This window comes from Cydia fagiglandana, chromosome 5, assembly GCF_963556715.1.
Source record: "Cydia fagiglandana chromosome 5, ilCydFagi1.1, whole genome shotgun sequence".
Classification (NCBI taxonomy): Eukaryota; Metazoa; Arthropoda; class Insecta; order Lepidoptera; family Tortricidae; genus Cydia; species Cydia fagiglandana.
Genome location: NC_085936.1, coordinates 316,288 through 337,622, shown reverse-complemented (window position 1 = coordinate 337,622; position 21,335 = coordinate 316,288). Strand labels below are relative to the sequence as shown.

General features: G+C 35.1%; 1 protein-coding gene across 1 annotated transcript in view; it reads left to right on the top strand.

Moving 5' to 3' along the window:
- The window catches only part of LOC134664253 (E3 ubiquitin-protein ligase listerin), a 74,295-nt gene that overhangs the window by 35,434 nt on the left and 17,526 nt on the right, over nucleotides 1–21,335 (top strand). Inside the window, exons 23-27 of the mRNA XM_063520795.1 lie at nucleotides 1,365–1,468; nucleotides 1,837–1,969; nucleotides 4,604–4,742; nucleotides 4,951–5,094; nucleotides 5,510–5,658. Coding sequence (XP_063376865.1) covers nucleotides 1,365–1,468; nucleotides 1,837–1,969; nucleotides 4,604–4,742; nucleotides 4,951–5,094; nucleotides 5,510–5,658 — 669 coding nt within the window. The remainder of the gene's footprint in view (nucleotides 1–1,364; nucleotides 1,469–1,836; nucleotides 1,970–4,603; nucleotides 4,743–4,950; nucleotides 5,095–5,509; nucleotides 5,659–21,335) is intronic.

Sequence of the window (21,335 nt, the reverse complement as noted above, 5' to 3'; positions counted from 1 at the left end):
TGGGGACCCCCCTATTTATTAACTTTTTTTTGTTTTTAGATTTTTTCCTACGCTTACACACAATAACCGAGCTGGATTCCAAATTTCATCCTTCTAGGTCATCTGGAAGTAGGTTAGGTTTAGGTACTTATATGTCAGTCACAATAAAAAATGTTTTTTTTGTATGGGGACCCCCCCTATTTTATAACTTTTTTTTATTTTTAGATTTTTTCCTACGCTTTCACACAATAAATGAGCTGGATTCCAAATTTCATCCTTCTAGGTCATCTGGAAGTAGGTTAGGTTTAGGTACTTATATGTCAGTCACAATAAAAAATGTTTTTTTTGTATGGGGACCCCCCCTATTTTATAACTTTTTTTTATTTTTAGATTTTTTCCTACGCTTTCACACAATAACTGAGCTGGATTCCAAATTTCATCCTTCTAGGTCATCTGGAAGTAGGTTAGGTTTAGGTACTTATATGTCAGTCACAATAAAAAATGGTTTTTTTGTATGGGGACCCCCCCTATTTTATAACTTTTTTTAATTTTTAGATTTTTTCCTACGCTTTCACACAATAACTGAGCTGGATTCCAAATTTCATCCTTCTAGGTCATCTGGAAGTAGGTTAGGTTTAGGTACTATAGGTATGTCAGTCAGTCTTAAAATTTACGACTTTTTGACCTTCATATCTTTATAACCGTTTGAGCTAGCTTCATGAAATTTGGGCTTCTAGATGTCCTTATGGATATAATTAAACACACGTAGTTTTATGTGTTTACGTTAAAGATGTTTTGAGTTATAGAAGGGTCAAAAGTGGCACCAAGTGGCTCGTGTAATATTACACTTGGCGCTGGCTAGCCAGTTCCTTTGCTTGAACTTGGCTTGACACGCTGCCGCGTGTCTAGATCAGAAATAAATATTATCTATCTATCTATCTTCTCACCCGACCTGCAGTGCAACTTGTTTTCTATCGTCGTTAAAATGCTTGGTAAGTGTTTCTCGAACGGGGACCTATCTATCGACGAAGTGAAACATCACATAACGAAGTTTTGCCTCTGTGTCGCACTTGTAAGTACGCTCGTAAGTACGACAGAGAAGCGAAAATTCATTCCTGGTTCGCGACAGGCCCTCAGATCAGAGAGCCTACTACGACGACCGACAGAAAGTTGATGACCGCAAATTGCGGGGATCTTTTTTTTTTATTATGAATGGTAATGGGGATCTTACTTTTTTACTCCAATTAAGGCGTAATTAGAGTGACAGGGAAAGATGTCCGCAACTAGCGAAATTCGGTGTTCGCGGTAGGCCGTCAGAGCTTAGGCTGTTATCGTCGTTACAGTGCTTGGTAATACATATAATAATGAATGATTGTACGTTTAAGGTAACGCCTCTGCGTCCCTAACGGCGCCGCGTGCTGCCTTCATTGATGCCTTGCTGCCTGTCGTGCGGACGCTGGATTGGCACGCGTTACCGCCACAATATCAGGTACATTCACAGCTATAAACATGTATCGAAAATCCTGTCTGTTAGTATATTAGGACCGTTATTTGATAATTAATTAATTAAAATTAAAATTAGTCCTATTCTGCTTTCGTCACTCATTCTACATTCATCACAATCGTCGGTGGCTTTCAATGTAGAATGCGTGACGAAAGCAGAATAGGACTTATTTAAGAACTTGACGAAAAACGAATGGGACGACCCAAGACGATACCACAAAATTTCATTTCTCTTCTCCTTCGAAATTACGAAGTTGCTTAGAAGGTAACAAAATTTTTTTTACTGAAAAAATGTTATTCTTTTAACTTTGAGATATGTTACAAATTGTCATACTTACCATAAGTATCTTCCAGAATGGTGAGCTTTCTGTGGCGAAACTTTTGGAGGCGTGCGTGAGCGCACTCTCAGCGGCGGCGCACCCCGCCTACAAGTACCTCGCGCACGGACTCCTGAGTGCGCTGGCGAAGCCCCTCGTGCTGCATGACGGTACGTCATCTATACTCATCTAGGACGACTTTAAATGGGGTTGGCCGGTCGAAATTTTCAGCAGATGACGCCGTCATAGCTTGCCCTGTCAATCCCTAGAATTGTGTCAAATTTATGTTTTTAGGGTTCCGTACCCAAAGGGTAAAACGGGACCCTATTATTAAGACTTCGCTGTCCGTCCGTCTGTCACCAGGCTGTATCTCACGAACCGTGATAGCTAGACAGTTGAAATTTTCACAGATGATTTATTTCTGTTAATTTTATAAGGCTGCTATTTAACTGATCACCAGATTTAATAAAATTTAATACCAAAAAAATCTACTTTACCACCCTAAAATAATGAATGATCACCAAAATTATAACACCATTTTAATGTGAAATGATTACCAATTTTAATACATTTTACTATCCTATTAAAGGAAATGACACCAAATTAATCATTATTAACCCAAAAATTGTAAATAATTACCAAATTTCAAACCCCAATTTAATGTCAATTGATAACCAAATTTTTACATCGTGCTATCCTATTAAATAAAATGACACCAAAATAATCATTGTAAACCCAAAAATAGTAAATGACCACCAAAATTAGAACTATATTTTAATGTAAAATTATAACCAAATTTTTAAATCTTGCTATCCTATTAAAGCAAAGCAAAATTTTCTAGTAGCATTTCGTTTCTGTATGGGTTGCAGTTCAAACCTAACCTAACCCACTTTTCTAGTAACATTTCGTTTCTGTAAGGTTCGCAGTTCAAACCTAACCTAACCCACTTTTCTAGTAACATTTCGTTTCTATAAGCTTCGCAGTTCAAACCTAACCTAACCCACTTTTCTAGTAGCATTTCGTTTCTGTAAGGGTCGCAGTTCAAACCTAACCTAACCCACTTTTCTAGTAGCATTTCTTTTCTGTAAGGGTCGCAGTTCAAACCTAACCTAACCCACTTTTCTAGTAGCAATTCGTTTCTGTAAGGGTCGCAGTGTTAACCTAGCCCAGTGTTGCCAGATGAAATCTAAAATATTCAGTAGAAAAATAATCGCTTTAGCAGTAGATAGGGGAAAAAAGCAGTAGATTTAAAAATTGATGTCTGCAATAGGTAAAATGGAACAAAAAAAATTATGCTCTGACCTGACACCAACCTCCCATAAAAAAGTTGTTTTTTTTTTTCCTTTTTAGGCCCCAATTTCGCACGGGAGCTTTTTCACCGCGCGTTAAAAAAGCGTTTGAATGACACAAATGGATAATCATGTATAGCTGGTCAAGCAAATCTTGTCAGTAAAAAAAGTCGCGAAATTCAAATTTTCTATGGGAAGATATCCCTTCGCGCCTACATTTTTCAAATTTGCCGCATTTCTCTACTGACAATATCTGCTTGACCAAGTATATGTATTCACACGAAGGCGGTTTTTAAGCGCGGCGCTTTTTTATCGAGTACTGTTCACTAGACGACACGATACGACGGTATAAAGTAACTAGATGATTCGGTCACGACGAATAATCATTCGTTTTCGAAAAATCAGTAGCTTAGCAGCAAAAAGCAGCAGATCAGTAGATATTTTTAAAATCAGATAGATCTACTGCTTAATCAGTAGATCTGGCAACACTGACCTAGCCCACTTAACTGATAGCAGTACAAACCTAACCTAACATACTTTTCTAGTAGCATTTCTGTATGCCTACCTAAGTTATGCGGTGCGGGGTACGGGGGTTGAGCGGGAGGGGCTAGTAATTTTGGCATCATTTTACTTTATTTGGTAATATGTATAAATTTTTTGGTATCATAGTGGTTTATTTAGGTGAAAATATCGCATTTATTTGGTCTTCAAGATTTGGTGATCATTAATGATTTTTGGTAATCATTCAATATATTTGGTATTCGAATACAATTTGAAGTGCAGTCGTAATTAAAATGGTGGTACATTTGTAATTTTAGGCCTTATTTTTTTGGTGTTCGGTAATTTTTTTTGGTAAGCATGATTTTTTTATTTAGGGTACCAAAGTATTTTTTGGTGGTCATTATATTTGTAGCCATTTTATAACCCAAAACTGCTTAGGAAAGAAAATTAAAAGAATAAAAACAATTATCGTTTTAAAAACTTGTTATTTAAATGTACAGCGAATAAAATAATTTAAAAAAAATTCGGTTACTGATGAAGTTAAAGTGACGTCACAAAGTTTGTGTCTCCCCCCTCCCCCATGTCACAATATGTCACATTTTCTTGACCCCCTCCCTCCCCCTAAACGTGTGACGTAATTAATGGATGACCCCTTTAAGCCAAATCTCATAGAAAAAGGGGGCAAGCTATGATGACGCCATCTATGCAAACCTTTGACAGTTGCCAACCCCATTAAAATTAAATAATAAAATAAAATAGCAAAAGCATTCTGATCATGATCGGGGTGATTCAGTAGCTCAGTTGCTAGAGCGAGCGGCCAGTGTCCTAAAGCCTAAAGAGCTCGAATCTCATGGCGGGGATTTATTTCCTTTATTTATAATATTTTAAATTCCGTTCATCTCACCTTATACCATCTCACTTAACTCATCACTGAGCGATATTTGCAAATATTTGCTCGGTTATCATGATGATACTTATGATGATTTAGAGAAACTATTTGTTTTATGTTATCAGCGGAGAAACTGGCAGCATGGAGCAACGATGATTCCAATGATGACTCTGAGTCGCCACGATCACAGCTCGCGATATGTGGCTTACAACCAGCACTCACCAAGTTACAAGAGCTGGTCAATGCAGCCTTACACACGCTCAAGTAAGTATATGTACATAGTATGTTCACCGGCACGGTCACCATGTGACTACTCTGAGTCTCCACGTTTACAGCTCCCGATATGTGGCTTACAACCCGCACAATTTACTTTGAATATGAATTGTCATGAAAAAACCTGCCTTTGCATTATTAACCTTAAAACTTTTGACTGTATTTTATATTGCACTTTGAACACTTACATTGTCCGCAGAGTGGGAGAGGAGACTTGCGAGATGGTGCCGGGAACTGACAGCCACAGTGTGGCGCTAGGGTACCTGTTGCTAGGGGACGCGGCCTGCACCATCTGCCAGCTGTCGCGAGGCGATCTGGTGCACCACTACATTGAGATCTTCAGGTAATTTCATTCCTAGTTACGGCTAAGGCGCGAGATATTTCGTAAATCAAACCCTTTAGAATTAAATCTCATATTGTTACGTGTGTCGCCCACACTGTTAATTGTACAACGGTGGACCTTATGCCTATTGTAATAAGGTCCAATGGTGTGTTAGGAGGGTTGCTGTTTGTACGCAAACCTCCCGTCTTTCAAAGTCTTGTATAGAAATGTAGGTAATGGCGTGATGATTAGTGAAAAGGATCGGTGGTTGGAGTGGCGCAAGCTGAACCCTTCGATCAGTTGTTTTAGGTGTCTTAAAATATGCTCAAATGCAGAACAGACCTTGGACAAAATTTTGATCTGGGGATTTTCGTGGATGTAGTGATGTAATCACGAGTTATTGTATTGAGTGATTCTAAATGATATTTTGTTTCAGGGAACCTCGTCACGCCGAGATCCTGGTGACGTGTGCGCTGCGACTGCTGCCCGCGCCCGTGGCGGCGCACGCGCAGGACAACGGCACGTGTCCGGCGCCCGCACAATATGCCGCCATGTTTCTCAACCCGCCGGAATTCTCCGTCAGGGGTTGGTTTATAGGGAACCTTATAAATGGATGTAATATGGGAAAGAGGGCCTAAGTCACCAAAATGTGTTAATAAAATTTGAACCGTCTGTCAAACAGAAAAGTTTATTTAGGGCCAGTCGCACTAACCACATTTGACAGACTGATCAACGTCAGCCGGCGCGCCACTATGAAACTTCCCATACGTCAAAATTTTGCGAACTCTTTATCTCTTTAACGATACGAACAGTTTGGTGCGACAGAAGGTGGATGTCTAGGGATGGGATGCCGATTATCAGCCAAAAGATGGCGTCACTGTGCACGAATTGTGGATTTTCACTATTTCTCCCAAAATACAAAGTTTCATAAGATGTGTTGATATGTCCGAAAACTATAAAAAATACTACATCCAAATCGAGACATGTTCAAGCAAATCTTGCTGCAAAGCAAAGCTTGAGGCTAATTAGGATCGCAGAATAGGTACATAAGAAGTCAACTATCGACGAAATATAGCTGGTCAAGCAGATCTTGTCAGTAGAAAAAGCCGGCAAATTTGAAAAATGTAGGCGCGAAGGGATATCATTCATAGAACATTTGGATTTCGCGCCTTTTTAGGGTTCCGTACCCAAAGGGTAAAACGGGACCCTATTACTAAGACTTCGCTGTCCGTCCGTCCGTCTGTCCGTCCGTCTGTCACCAGGCTGTATCTCACGAACCGTGATAGCTAGACAGTTGAAATTTTCACAGATGATGTATTTCTGTTGCCGCTATAACAACAAATACTAAAAACAGAATAAAATAAAGATTTAAATGGGGCTCCCATACAACAAACGTGATTTTTGACCAAAGTTAAGCAACGTCGGGAGTGGTCAGTACTTGGATGGGTGACCGTTTTTTTTGCATTATGGTACGGAACCCTTCGTGCGCGAGTCCGACTCGCACTTGCCCGGTTTTTTTACTGACAAGATTTGCTTGACCAGGTATAAAATAAAAGTTTCCAAAATTTTATTGAAATGATATACCTACATGAAATAATCAAATACAACACATTTACTTAAAATAACTTTTAAAATAAGGCATATAAAATTACCAAAAAGATGAAATAAAATAAATAAATAAATACAAAAAGAAATGAGTCTTTGTTCGTGGTTTGAACCCTGTCATGCTGTTCAACTTGTTAGACTTATACTCAGTAGCTAAAAGCCACTAGACCATTTGACCATAGTAGACCCGGGCGAAATATGCCTTCTTATTTAAGTAAGTAACCCATTACTGTCAAAAATATCAAGTTTGAATTGATTTGAAATATAATTTTTCATTGTCGACTTATTGACATCCAAACGTTGCGAGCATGTTGCCCTTTAAACCAATTGGCAACGTCGCGCGGGGAAACCTTCTATAAATGTATGTCCTTTTATATTTTGTTATTTATGAATTTATGACGATTCTTCTAATACTTATGTTGCAAATTGATTAAATTATCGAGAGAAAAATGCTAATGCAAAGAAAACAAGAAATATCCGTTTCATTTCGCATGCTATGAAAGACGGTCATTGTTGTTGTAAAAGGTGTGCAGGAAATGATAGGGTAGACCGGGGGCAATAGTACCATTTTTTGGATAATGGTTCCTAGTTCAGAATGTATAGGAGTTGAACCAAAACCGTACGTACCTACATATGAAATAGTAGGTTATTGATTTACGTATTTTTGAGGGTAATTGTTGTTAACGGTAAGAATATGGTAGAAAATCCCGTTTTTGGTCAATGATTCCTTGTGTTACAATTAGGGCTTGCAATATCGGATGGTCTCCAATTCCGGAACTGATTTTCGATATTGGATTCGAATTCCGGAATTCCGGAACTGGTTCCGGAATTAGGGGTTATCGTATTTTACTTAATTTTTTTTGTAAAATCCAACAAAAAATGTGAAATTCTGATACTTTACGTTTATTAAAGTTAATATTGTTTAAGAGAAATTTAATTTGAAGTACTACAGATAATTTCATCTCTTTTTTACCACCTTATTAAAATGGTTACTTTTATTCAATTCTATGATACGGGGTAATTATTCGGGGAAAATTTAGTTGCTAGCAAACTATTCAATGGATAATTTTATAAAATAGTTAAATATAACAGCTCTATAATCAGCCTACTCTTCGTAACATAGTACGTAGTGGTGTTGTTTAAGAAGTTGAAGGTCGAAATTTGGCTTTTTCTTTCCTAGATCCTAATTATGATTCAGAATATCATATATTATATGCTTCTACAGGATCCGAAATCGTTGATAGAGAAAACCTTCTATCTAAATCGAAGATTCGCCCATGTAGGATTGAGACTATTCTGACTATTCTAAGCAAGTAAATCACTTTTTTTTATGAGCCCATATTGTCCCACTGCTTTATCAAAGCGAAAAGTAAAATATACCCATACTATAGGTCACTGAATGACTAAGAGGCACTTATTAACAACAAAAAAGATGAGTATAGTGTAGTTTCTTAACAATTTTCAATAATAAACGTATTAAAACCTGAAAAAAGTACTTAAATCCAATTCCGGAATTTTCGATATTCAGTTGTATCAATTCCGGAATTGTAATATCGGAAAATTTGTCCGAGATTCCGGAATTTCGAGATTCCGGAATTCCGGAATGCAAGCCCTAGTTACAATTGACCCTTCGTGCGGTGCAGGTCAATAGTACCAAAAATTGGAACGTAAATAAAACCCAAACAATATGTTTATTATATAAAGGTTTATTATTTTAGAGCTTAACTGTAATTAGTATTCTAATTCTAGGGTAACCATGCATGTCGTAAATAAATTAATAACTTTTTTTTTCAACTAGACTAGAAAATTTACGTTAACCTCACTGATACTGATACGAAACAGTTGCTTATAATTTACGAAATGCGCAGTGTTAGTCTTGCTCACGTCTCCTGAATCATCCTGTATAGTTACTTTCTATTGCCCCCTGTTACAATCAACCCCGCCTTAAAAAATACTGACATTCTATTTTTTTGACCAATAACAATCGACTTCGTTGTAAAGTATATTATATACATATGTACATATATATGGGTCAAATCATGACAGTCAAAATTGACTTCTTAGCTGCGTTAATGCGTGCGTGCGTTATGACAAGTCACACCGCTTGCTTGAGGTGTTTTTTTTTTCCAATTCATAAATAAATGTACATTTACGTGTCTGATGAGCGAATGCTCTTTAAGGAACCTTAAACTAACATATCTCATAGTAAGATAATCGCTACTCACAATTATGACAAGTGTAACTCAATTCCTGGCCCCTATTTCACCAAGCCGACAGTGACATATGTCGAGTGTCAATTGCCAAGTGACAGGTGACAAGTGACAATTTAGTAGACTGTTTTTGTATAGAAGTGCTTATAAACTTGACAGGCCTTTAGTTACAATTGTCAATCTTTCATTTAATGACAATGATTTGATGAATCAAGAGTAGTTTTTATAAGTCGACATGTTTGTCAATTTGTCGGTAATTCTTGACATGAAATCGGAGCTGTGTCAGGCTTAGGTGACAATTGTAGTGTTTTCGTTGTTAGCAAACCCCGTTATTGGCAAACGTTGGCAAAACAAACTTTGTACCCTAAATTCGCCTTTAGGGTACAAATAAAAATCGCTTTTAAATTCTTCTTAACAAGCATGAAATCATAATAACACTATAAATAGTAATTGTTGCCTACGAAGGCGTTTAGTACTTCAACATTTAGGATTTGGATTTGGAATAAGTTTCAGTATAGTTTTGATTGAGTTGGGGACAGGTAGCGAAATTAGGTATGTTTAGGTAAATAGGTAGGTATTGTTTTTTTTATAATTTACTTGGGCGAAGTTGGGCACTAACGGTAAAGTTAGGGTTTTGGTTAGAAAATGAATCTCCGCGAAAGTAACAGAGGTGACATTCTTATACAAGGGAATACATAAAGTAGGTAAGAATAGATTTCTACTTTGACGTCACTGCACTTGCATTTGCAGAAAAAATAACTTAAAAGTAACAAAAAAATAATGCTTTCACGCCTTGTCAACAAATAATGTAGGTACGCTGCATTAGGTGGGATTGGGATCTCAATCAATATCATGTTAGTGATGACAACACGGTACACAGAAAGCAATTAACGATATCTTGTCAAGAATTGACAAATATATCGACTAGTAAAAATTACCCTTGTTTCACAAAATAATTGTCATTAAATTTAAGATGGACAATTGTACCAAAATACCTGTCATGTTTATATGAAATTCTATACAAAACAATCTACGAAATTGTCACCTGTCACCTGTCACTTGTCAATTGTCACTCGACATATGTCACTGACAAATGTCGGTGTGGTAAAACAGAGGTCTGTCATTTTTTGACAATTGCCATACCTGTCGTAGTTGGTGAAATAGGGCCCTGGTCAGTACACTCTTCATGAGCCCACAATTGACAATTATCACATTGCACCCATGTTTCATTGGATCTGCTTATACTATAAGGCTCACCACAGACTAGGCAATAGTATTCTTCTACAGAATCCTCCTTGTCGTTGAATATTTTTTCCTTTTCCGGTCCCTTTCCCCTTGTCTATTACCTTGCCTTTTCCCTTCCCTTTTGCTTTTTCCGTCTCATATTTTTCCTTTATTTTTGGTTTCTCCTAATGCTTTTTTAATATTTTTGGTAACGTTGTTAAGGAGTCGTTTGTACCGCGGTGTCAATTGTAACGGTACAATTGTCCCCGGCTCACATAGTTACTAATGCCCCTGAGTACCCAAAATTACATAAAGTACTTACCTAACTCATCCCCATACTGTCCCACAAAAGAAACATTGATAACTAACTAATCATAATCTAATTAATACCAATCTAACTCTAGGATTATTTAGTTTTGAATAATATGACAAAATATTTCTCGTAAATACTTACTTTGATCACTCGAAAACAAAAATGGTCTCCGCACACCTCCGTTCCGCGTCGCAGCGAGCGGCCGACTAGTGTAGTGTAGTAAACGAAGCAAGTTGTTGTATGGAGACCCATGCATTCATTTCTCAGTCGATGAAATTTTGCTTGGTTATTGTATAGTATGAGCCGAAACTAACATATAAATATCAAAAAAAAACCACTCCTAAGTTAGGTATTTATACGTAAAAATACAAATCTGTTTATATATTGAACCGAGTAATTCCTCCGTCCAAAATTATTTTACCAAATAAGTTATTTGTATCAGTATCTGATACTAGAAAAAAATCTAAAACTTTTGTCAAACATGAGAATATTTTTTTTACGATAATTCATTTTTTGGCGCTCATTTTCATCGGAAAATTGCTCTGCCATTTTTTCCTTCTTATATGATCTTAGAATATAATTTGGCGTAGTGGATAAGAAAATCCAAAAAAAAATGCATACCCAAGTTTATGTATTTTAGAACTATAAAAAACTGAGAGTGGAAAATTTCTCAGCCTGATTTCTTTTTAAATATATACTAAGTAGTCACGTATATACTTAAATCAAAAATATCCAAAAGAACTGTCATCCCTTGTACACCCCGCTCCTATACACTGCTCCCGATATGTTTAGTTTTGAATACGCTCGTTATTTTTTTGGATGTTTTTATAGTTGAATGGAAAGAAAACTGTGAACTTAATTCAATAAATAAAATGGATAGAGAAATTTTCCACAGCGAGTAAAAAGGCAATTTCTGAAAAACAGTATAGTTACATGGTAAATTTTTTAGATTTTCAATTTGTATGTATAAATCGGCAATAAAATGGCATTCCAGTGAAAAAATTAGACTGAGCAATTTTCCGGTCCAAGCCACGCCAAAAAATTATATTTTGTTAATATTGGTATTTCTGCGGGGATTTTTTTTTTGATATTTCATATATTGTTGCAATACGTTACATGAACATGTCCGGAGAAGAAAGTTTAAACGGAGCAATTTTCCGTAAAAAGATATTAACGATTTAAGACTTTAGGTATTTACTTAAATACTATTATTATTGTTCTTTGGAAATTTATACAATACTTTTTATTTATTGATACTTTATCATACTGTAAAGCTTTTTCTGGCTGAGGAAGGGTAAGTAATAGAACGTATACAAACCTATAATATATTGCTCAGAATATATAAATTCAATTAGTATAATTTTGAATGGCATAACGTGCAATTAGTATAACGTGCGATACGTATAACAATGAATTCTATAATTTTATATTGTATAATGTACTTTACATATAATATCGTTTATGATAAGTAGGAAAATGTATAACATTGAAATAATATAATATACAAAACGAATATCGCACAATAAATATAAGAGATGCAATTACGACGATAGCATGGATAGTAAAGTTGCTCCATAAAATGTTTTTCTAATTATGTGTGGGTAAGAAGAGAAATTATATTCACTCTTAATTTTTTTTTGTATAAACAATATACTTTGAGTTTGCCGTGATTAGTACGTAATTACGTGTTTTCCATAACCTAACCTAACCTAACCCACTTTTCTGGTAGCAGTTTTTTTTCTCTGAGGGGTCGCAGTTCAAACCTAACCTAACCCACTTTTCTGGTAGCAGTTTTTTTTCTCTGAGGGGTCACAGTTCAAACCTAACCTAACCCACTTTTCTGGTAGCAGTTCTTTTTCTCTGAGGGGTCACAGTTCAAACCTAACCTAATCTACTTTTCTGGTAGCAGTTTTTTTTCTCTGAGGGGTCACAGTTCTAACCTGACCTAATCCACTTTTCTGGTAGCAGTTTTTTTTCTCTGAGGGGTCACAGTTCAAACCTAACCTAATACACTTTTCTGGTAGCAGTTTTTTTTCTCTGAGGGGTCACAGTTCTGATCTAACCTAACCCACTTTTCTGGTAGGAGTTTTTTTTCTCTGAGGGGTCACAGTTCAAACCTAACCTAACCCACTTTTCTGGTAGCAGTTTTTTTTCTCTGAGGGGTCGCAGTTCAAACCTAACCTAACCCACTTTTCTGGTAGCAGTTTTTTTTCTCTGAGGGGTCACAGTTCAAACCTAACCTAACCCACTTTTCTGGTAGCAGTTTTTTTTCTCTGAGGGGTCACAGTTCAAACCTAACCTAATCTACTTTTCTGGTAGCAGTTTTTTTTCTCTGAGGGGTCACAGTTCAAACCTAACCTAACCCACTAATTTTCTGGTAGCAGTTTTTTTTCTCTAAAAGTCACAGTTCAAACCTAACCTAACCTACTTTTCTGACAGTTATTATTGGTTAAGGTGGATGTCTAGGGATGGGATGCCGATTATCAGCCAAAAGATGGCGTCACTGTGCACGAATTGTGGATTTTCACTATTTCTCCCAAAATACAAAGTTTCATAAGATGTGTTGATATGTGCGAAAACTATAAAAAATACTACATCCAAATCGAGACATGTTCAACTCAACATTGTCTCATTTCGTTATTACCGGAATCCAACTGCAAAATATTGCAATTTCTTGCATTCACGCACACTTACGTACTTAAAGTCACCTTAAAGTCAGTGTCAAATGTCAGCAGATTCGTAATGTTACAGTAAAGTAACCTAGAGGGCGCAGCGGAGAAATGTTTATTGTTGAAAAAAGATTGGAAATTAAATAATAAATTCTTGTTTGAGCAACGATTAAGAATTACAAGGCATTCAGAAGCAACTAATGTTTTCGACCATCAACTGTCATGTGCTCGTGGCACCCGTAGCCTCTATTTTGAAAAAAATCAGATTGTAGCTAAGATACATGGTTCAAACCCCGACAATGCCAGTTTTTTTTTATTTTATAATTTTAGCATTCTCTTTTGAATTATTTTAAGCGTATGTTATTCTTCGAAACTAAACTTACGTGAGTAAAATATTTTCAGTATTTTAATTATTTTTTAATAATATTATGGGAAGATTTATAAAAGTATTTTTATTTTCCGGTTTTCAAAGGATATAAATAATGATTAAAATAATTAAAAAAAAGTCATGCATGAGGCTAATTAGGATCGCGGAATAGGTACATAAGAAGTCAACTATCGACGAAGTATAGCTGGTCAAGCAGATCTTGTCAGTAGAAAAAGGCGGCAAATTTGAAAAATGTAGGCGCGAAGGGATATCGTTCATAGAACATTTGGATTTCGCGCCTTTTTAGGGTTCCGTACCCAAAGGGTAAAACGGGACCCTATTACTAAGACTTCGCTGTCCGTCCGTCCGTCCGTCCGTCCGTCTGTCACCAGGCTGTATCTCACGAACCGTGATAGCTAGACAGTTGAAATTTTCACAGATGATGTATTTCTGTTGCCGCTATAACAACAAATACTAAAAACAGAATAAAATAAAGATTTAAATGGGGCTCCCATACAACAAACGTGATTTTTGACCAAAGTTAAGCAACGTCGGGAGTGGTCAGTACTTGGATGGGTGACCGTTTTTTTTTTTGCATTATGGTACGGAACCCTTCGTGCGCGAGTCCGACTCGCACTTGCCCGGTTTTTTTACTGACAAGATTTGCTTGACCAGGTATAAAATAAAAGTTTCCAAAATTTTATTGAAATGATATACCTACATGAAATAATCAAATACAACACATTTACTTAAAATAAATTTTAAAATAAGGCATATAAAATTACCAAAAAGATGAAACAAATTAAATAAATAAATACAAAAAGAAATGTCTTTGTTCGTGGTTTGAACCCTGTCATGCTATTCAACTTGTTAGACTTATACTCAGTAGCTAAAAGCCACTAGACCATTTGACCATAGTAGACTCGGGCGAAAAATGCCTTCTTATTTAAGTAACCCATTACTGTCAAAAATATCAAGTTTGAATTGATTTGAAATATAATTTTTCATTGTCGACTCATTGACATCCAAACGTTGCGAGCATGTTGTACTTTAAACCATTTGGCAACGTCGCACGGGGAATTCTTCTGAAAATGTATGTCCTTTTATATTTTGATATTTATGGATATATGAGGATTCTTCTACTTATGTTGCAAATTGATTAAATTATCGAGAGAAAAATGCTAATGCAAAGAAAACAAGAAATATCCGTTTCATTTCTCATGCTATTGATTCGGTTAAATTGTGTTCTAATGTATGGGGAAGACAAACTAATTATAGCCAGCCTTTTATGAATGTAGTATACCATAGGGTATGGTGCTTTACGCACACTAGCGTCCCTTCCCCTCCCCCTGACGCAACCCCCCTTGTTTGCATGAAATATGTCCCGGTTCACAGTTTTTTACATTTTTTGAGGAAAGAATATATTTTAGGAAAAAAGTGTCAATGAAAGAAATAATCCTTAATAAATTCTTAATAAAAAAGGTCATATTGATTTTTTTACATGATGCACATTCATGTATTAGCTTGTTAAAATTCGAAATAACATAGTTTTTACTTAGGATTCCAAACTCATTTATTATACACGGTGTAACACGAGGAAACCGAATAATTTTGACAGCGTATTCCTGATCATATTTAGAGACAAAAATGTCCTATAAACTTTTTTGAAATGCGGCTAGTTTCAGAGTTAATACCAATTTAAAAAAATAAAACAAGTTTTTATTGTTACATAGTTCAAAACGCCTTTTTGATGGCGATGTTGTTACTATGGGATTTAGTCTAAATATCCTTATTGATATGTCAAAAAATGACAATTAAGTAACACGTTGCAAAAACTATGTTTTACGAAAAAAAAGTAAAAATCCATGTTAACTGACAAGTTTACCAATAACATTTACTTTTTATGTACATACATATATATTCAAAAAATTAAAAAATGGCGGCCAAGTGCGAGTCGGACTCGCGTTCCAAGGATTCCGTATATTACACAATTTTTAACAATGTATTTTTTATTTTATTTATTTATTTATTTAGATATTTAATTCAGGGAACAAGGCCCATATTACAAATTCCTTACAGACTAACATACATATGTATTTTATAAACTTAAAACTAAACATTATTTATGCGAAACGTGAGTGAAATCTTTAAAAAATCCGTAGGAGTCGGATCAAAAACTGTAATTAAGTCCGACTCACGCTTGACTGTACATTTGTAATAGGTTTTCCTGTCATCTATAGGTATAGACCTATTTTATGTATTTTTTCAAAATTTTAAACCTAGTAGTTTCGGAGATAAAGGGGGAGGGGGGAATAGTCATTTTTTGCCTACTTTCTTGAATAACTTCTAAACTGTTTATTCGAAAATTATAAAAAAATATATATTTGAGATCCTTACAATAAGCTCTTTCATTTGATATGTAACATGATATAGTTTGAAATTTTTTATTTTTTTATTTTTTCATTTACCCCCCAAAAGTGGCCCCCATGTTTAAAATTCATTTGTTTACAAACTTACATATGTGTACCAGATTTCAACTTGATTGGTCCAGTAGTTCCGGAGAAAATCGGCTGTGACAGACGGACAGACAGACAGACGCATGAGTGATCCTATAAGGGTTCCGCTTTTTCGTTTTGAGGTACGGAACCCTAAAAACAATAAAAAAAATTGTTTTCGGCGAAATTGACCTATACTCATACAAACATTTTTTCCTCCTTTTAATTTGACCTCAGAAATAAAATCTTTCGCATTTCTTATATAAAATGAATATAACCTTTTTTACTAAGAATTTAATAAGGAACTATTTCTTTCATTGACACTTTTATCCTAAAATGTATACATGAGGTCAAAAAAAAGGAAAAGATGTAATATGTGTTTAGGTCAATTTCGCCAAAAAAAAAATTTGTTTGGTTTTTTTTTAATTTTATGAATGAATTTGTATATAAAAATTAAATGCTATTGGTAAACTTGTCACTTAAAATGGTTTTTTTTTCGTAAAACTTAGTTTTTGCAAAGTGTTACTTGTCACTTTTTGACATATCAATAAGGATATTTAGACTAAATCCCATAGTAGCAACATCGCCATCAAAAAGGCGTTTTGAACTATGTAACAATAGAAACTTGTTTTTTTTTATTGGTATTAACTCTGAAACTAGGCGAATTTCAAAAAAGTTTATAGGATATTTTTGTCTCTAAATGTGATTAGGAATACGCTGTTAAAATTATTCGGTTTCCTCATGTTACACCGTGTATAATAAATGAGTTTCGAACCCTAAGTAAAAACTATGTTATTTCGAATTTTGACAAGCTAATACATGATTTAGGTGCATCATATTAAAAAAATGAATATGACCTTTTTTATTAAGAATTTATTAAGGATTATTTCTTTCATTGACACTTTTTTCCTAAAATGTATACTTTCCTCAAAAAATGTAAAAAACTGTGAACCGGGACATATTTCATGCAAAAAGGGTGGGTTGTGTCAGGGGGAGGGGAAGGGACGCTAGTGTGCGTAAAGCACCATACCCTAATAGCTCAATAGTGGGACCGGATTTTTGCACTATAAGTTTTGATAATTCTAAAGTTGAAAAAGTGATACTTATCTGATATGGGACATATTTTTAAGCATATTTGCAATATATGATGAAAAGTTAGAACGAGCGTTAGATATAAATTAGGTATTTATATATTTTTAGTAATGATTTTTTAATATTGAATTAAAGTGCAATGTTTAAGTTCCATTGTTTATAATATGTATGACGCTTTATAATGTAAAATTATTAGAAATTTTTTTAACGTGCTTCTTTATCAAACTACAATTAGCTTATTATTTTGTCGATATTGAATTAAAGTTTAATAAATCCACAACAACATATCTCATTTTTTAAGTTAATAGGCAAGCTAAAAAGCTAGAAGAATAAGATATATGCTCTAGAATTAATATGCGTTTTTTGTCCTATAAGATCTAATATTGAATTAGAGTCTGTAAAAATAAGTCTATTACTATAAAATAATATACGCAGCCATATTATGGAAAGTAAGAAATTTCTGCGTGTAGCTTGCATTGTAATAGTAAAATCTAATTAAAAAGGCGCGAAATTCATACATACGCCGCGCTGGTCCGTCAGTCGCCGGCGCGGCGCTCGAGAGCCTATCATAGCCTACCTATACTTCGCCCCTCGCCCCACCTCCCGCTCAGTAACACTGTCTGTCTTTTCTTATCATTCATTTGTTTGTTTACCGTGCACATGTATAAATTAGATGCGGACATTACGTGAAATTAAAATATCTTATTACGTAAAAATACCTACAGCTGGTCAATCAGATCTTGGCAGTAGAAAGAGGCGGCAAATTAGAAAAATGTAGGCGCGAAGGGTTATCGTCCCATAGAAAATTTGTGTTTCGCGCCTTTTTTTAGTGACAAGATTTGCTTGACCAGCTATATTTCATTATCTTGACTAATATTGTAATAAAAATGTACAAGATATTCACAACTATTTTTTACTATACATAGTTTGTAAAAACAAAGTCTCATTTCAAACATAGACAGAGAGAATCATCATACTATCTTTGACTTACACTAGTACTAGCACCCAAAAGAAAAGGATGAATATAGTTTTTTGTTTTTATTTACTGACAAATGGTTTGACCAACTATACCTATTTCTGGTTCCTATTGTCATGTCCTGTCCTATTCAAGGTCAATATCATAATATGTATATTATAAACCAACTGCTCAATATTACACGGTATACATCCTGAATATACAATAAGGTAAGTGAGGCCACTTACCTTATTGTATATTCCGTGTGGGCCGTATATGCCTATATACAGCCCACCTTAAATTAAAATGGTTTTTTTTAATAAACAGGATATGAAGTATGAAAAACTCACTCAAATAGGTTTCTCATTTATTTAAGTTTCTTCATTATACCAAAATAGTTATAAAAATATTACGATACTCTTGGAAAATATACCTTAAAAGTCCTATTATGGGCCTTATTGAACACTAGCAGTGTATTACTTAATCCCGCAAAAAATAATCATTTTGACAGTAGGTAATAACAGATTTTATTGTTTTTAACTTAAGAGTTATACATATACAAATAACAATATTTGATACTTCATAACAGGAGGATTTATTTATAATAAGTGAAAATAATTATTTTGGGCCTTAATAACTAAAGATATAAAAATTGTCTAGTTTACGCGAAAATAGTAGGTAACTAAACATAAATCTTTATTAGTTATAGTAGTATCATCTTTTAACATCTGGGGGCACGGCAGTGCCCCTGCCAAGACGAGCAAAGCGCAAGGGCACTATCTACCTTTTCTCGAAGCGCTTCGTCGTTTTTTGGAACCCTCATAACTTGGGGTTGGATTATACCAGATAAACAAAGTTCTCGGACTTATTAAGCATATCAATTGCATAGCTCTTATACTTTAGATTTTATTCATATCACTGACTCACTCACTTGATGATCATCAATACCGGGTACTTCCTGAAGTCCTCTAAGAAGCTGAAATTTGGTATGTAAGATAGTTTTAGTACACAAACAACAAATAAATTCAAAAAAATTTTATCCCTAAGGGGATGAAGATGGGGTTTAATTTTGTATGGGGAATCAATAATCGCTGAACCGATTTAGTTGAAATTTGGTATGTAGATAGGTATTGTTATGGGGAAGGATATAGAATAGATTTCAACCTCAAAGTTTACCCTTACGGGGTGAAGGCAGATTTTAACTCCAAAGTTTACCCTTACGGGGTGAAGGGTTTATATGGGGAATCAGTAAGAAGTACATTGTGTAACAGATGCCCCCAGATACTTATTTCAGGATTTTTAATAGTAAATCACCCCCAACCCTTTAAATTAGGGCATGGAAGATTGTCATAAGCAACTTACAAAAAGAAGTGAAATCCCACCAAAAACATTTTGATGTAAAATGTTGCCCAAACGAAACCATAAGGCTCGCACTGTCAAAAAGTTATCAGATCTCTTGCCAAGCTTCTAACTCTACAAGCCCTCTAACTTTACTAGCCCTACACCAAAAGTATGTGGCTTGGCCGTTTCATTTCTACAAGAACTACTGTAAGTATAATACAAAAACCGCCCAAATGCGAATCGGACTCGCGTTCCAAGGGTTCCGTACATTACACAATTTTAACAATATATATTTTTTTTAGAGAAAAGTGAGTAAAATGTCTTTAAAAAACCCGTAGGGATCGGAAAACTAGGTACTTAAGTCCGACTCACGCTTGACTGCACATTTCTAATAGGTTTTTCTGGCATCTATAGGAAAAGAGCTAATATGTGTATTTTTTTCATAATTGTAGACCCAGTAGTTTCGGAGATAAGGGGGGGGGCGGGGAATGGTCATTTTTTGCGTATTTTCTTAAATAACTTCTAAACTATTTATTTTAAAATTATGAAAAAATATATCTGAGGTTCTCACAATGAGCCCCTTAATTTGATATATAACAAGATATAGTGTTTTTTTCTTCTATTTATCATTCATCTCAAAAGTGACCCCTTTATTTGTGACGTCCCACGGTCAAAGGTACCTTATGGTGGGTATGGAGTTATGCATACCCCAGTAATCTACAATAAATAAGCTATCGATAATACAAAAGAGATATGATTTTTTGAAAATAATGTTGTGAAATGAGCAACTTTACGATACAGAAGTTTTAAGTTTAGCTGCCTAAAAAACTATGTTCCTGAAGTAAGTTACATAGTTGACTACAAATAATAATACCTTATATATCTGAGATTTAAAAAATGTTGCGACTTGTTCTGTAATGCAAATAGAAACCTTTGATATCGACTGATTTATGTGTATACTAACCAGTCTCTTGAAAATAAAGTTTTATTACATTTTCACGATTTATTGCAATGAGCTCTCTAGATTTAAATTTTATCTATTAGAAAACGACACTGAGAGACAGTTTAAGCAAAAAACAATACCGATTTAGAGGTGAAAATGTATTTTCTGACTTTTTCATATAAAATCAGATAATTGAATATTTTTACTTTTAATGTAACACACAATCAATTTTTCTGAGCACATAATAGTCCGGGAGCCGGCTGCATGAAACAAACCTCATCAAAAAATAGAATATACCTACCCTGTAGAGGTACCTGACATTTAGTAGCTTCCAACGCACTTGGTCGGCCTAGGCTTAACCTGGCAGATTTTGTACAAATGGCAAAAACGTTGGACAAAAATTCATCAAAAAAAACCTCATCGAAAAATAGAATGAAACTTGTATGGTAGGATACCTGACCTTGAGGACAGTAAAAAAAAAGTGGTCGGCCTCACCTTAGCCTGGCAGTTTTTGCAGTCCGACCAGATTTATTGGGTCACGTGAGAGCTACAATTTACCTCATCGAAAAATAGAATGAAACAAACGGATTATAATAGCTAAAATAAGCCTGTCCACGTATGTCTTGGTCGGCCTCACCTTAACCTGGCAGTTTTTGCAGTCCGACCAGATTTATAAAAAAAAACATCAAAATTTTTTTATCGAAAAATCGTATGAAACTTGTATGGTACGATAGCTGCCTTTGAGGACAGTAAAAAAAAAGTGGTCGGCCAAATCCTGTGTTGGCAGGTTCCTGTGTCCGACCAATTTTGTGGTACCACGTAAGAGCTACAATTTACCTCATCGAAAAATAGAATGAAACAAACGGATTATAATAGCTAAATAAAGCCTGTTGACGTATGTCTTGGTCGGCCTCACCTTAACCTGGCAGTTTTTGCAGTCCGACCAAATTTATAAAAAAAACATCAAAAAATTTTTATCGAAAAATCGTATGAAACTTGTATGGTAAGATAGCTGCCTTTGAGGACAGTAAAAAAAAAGTGGTCGGCC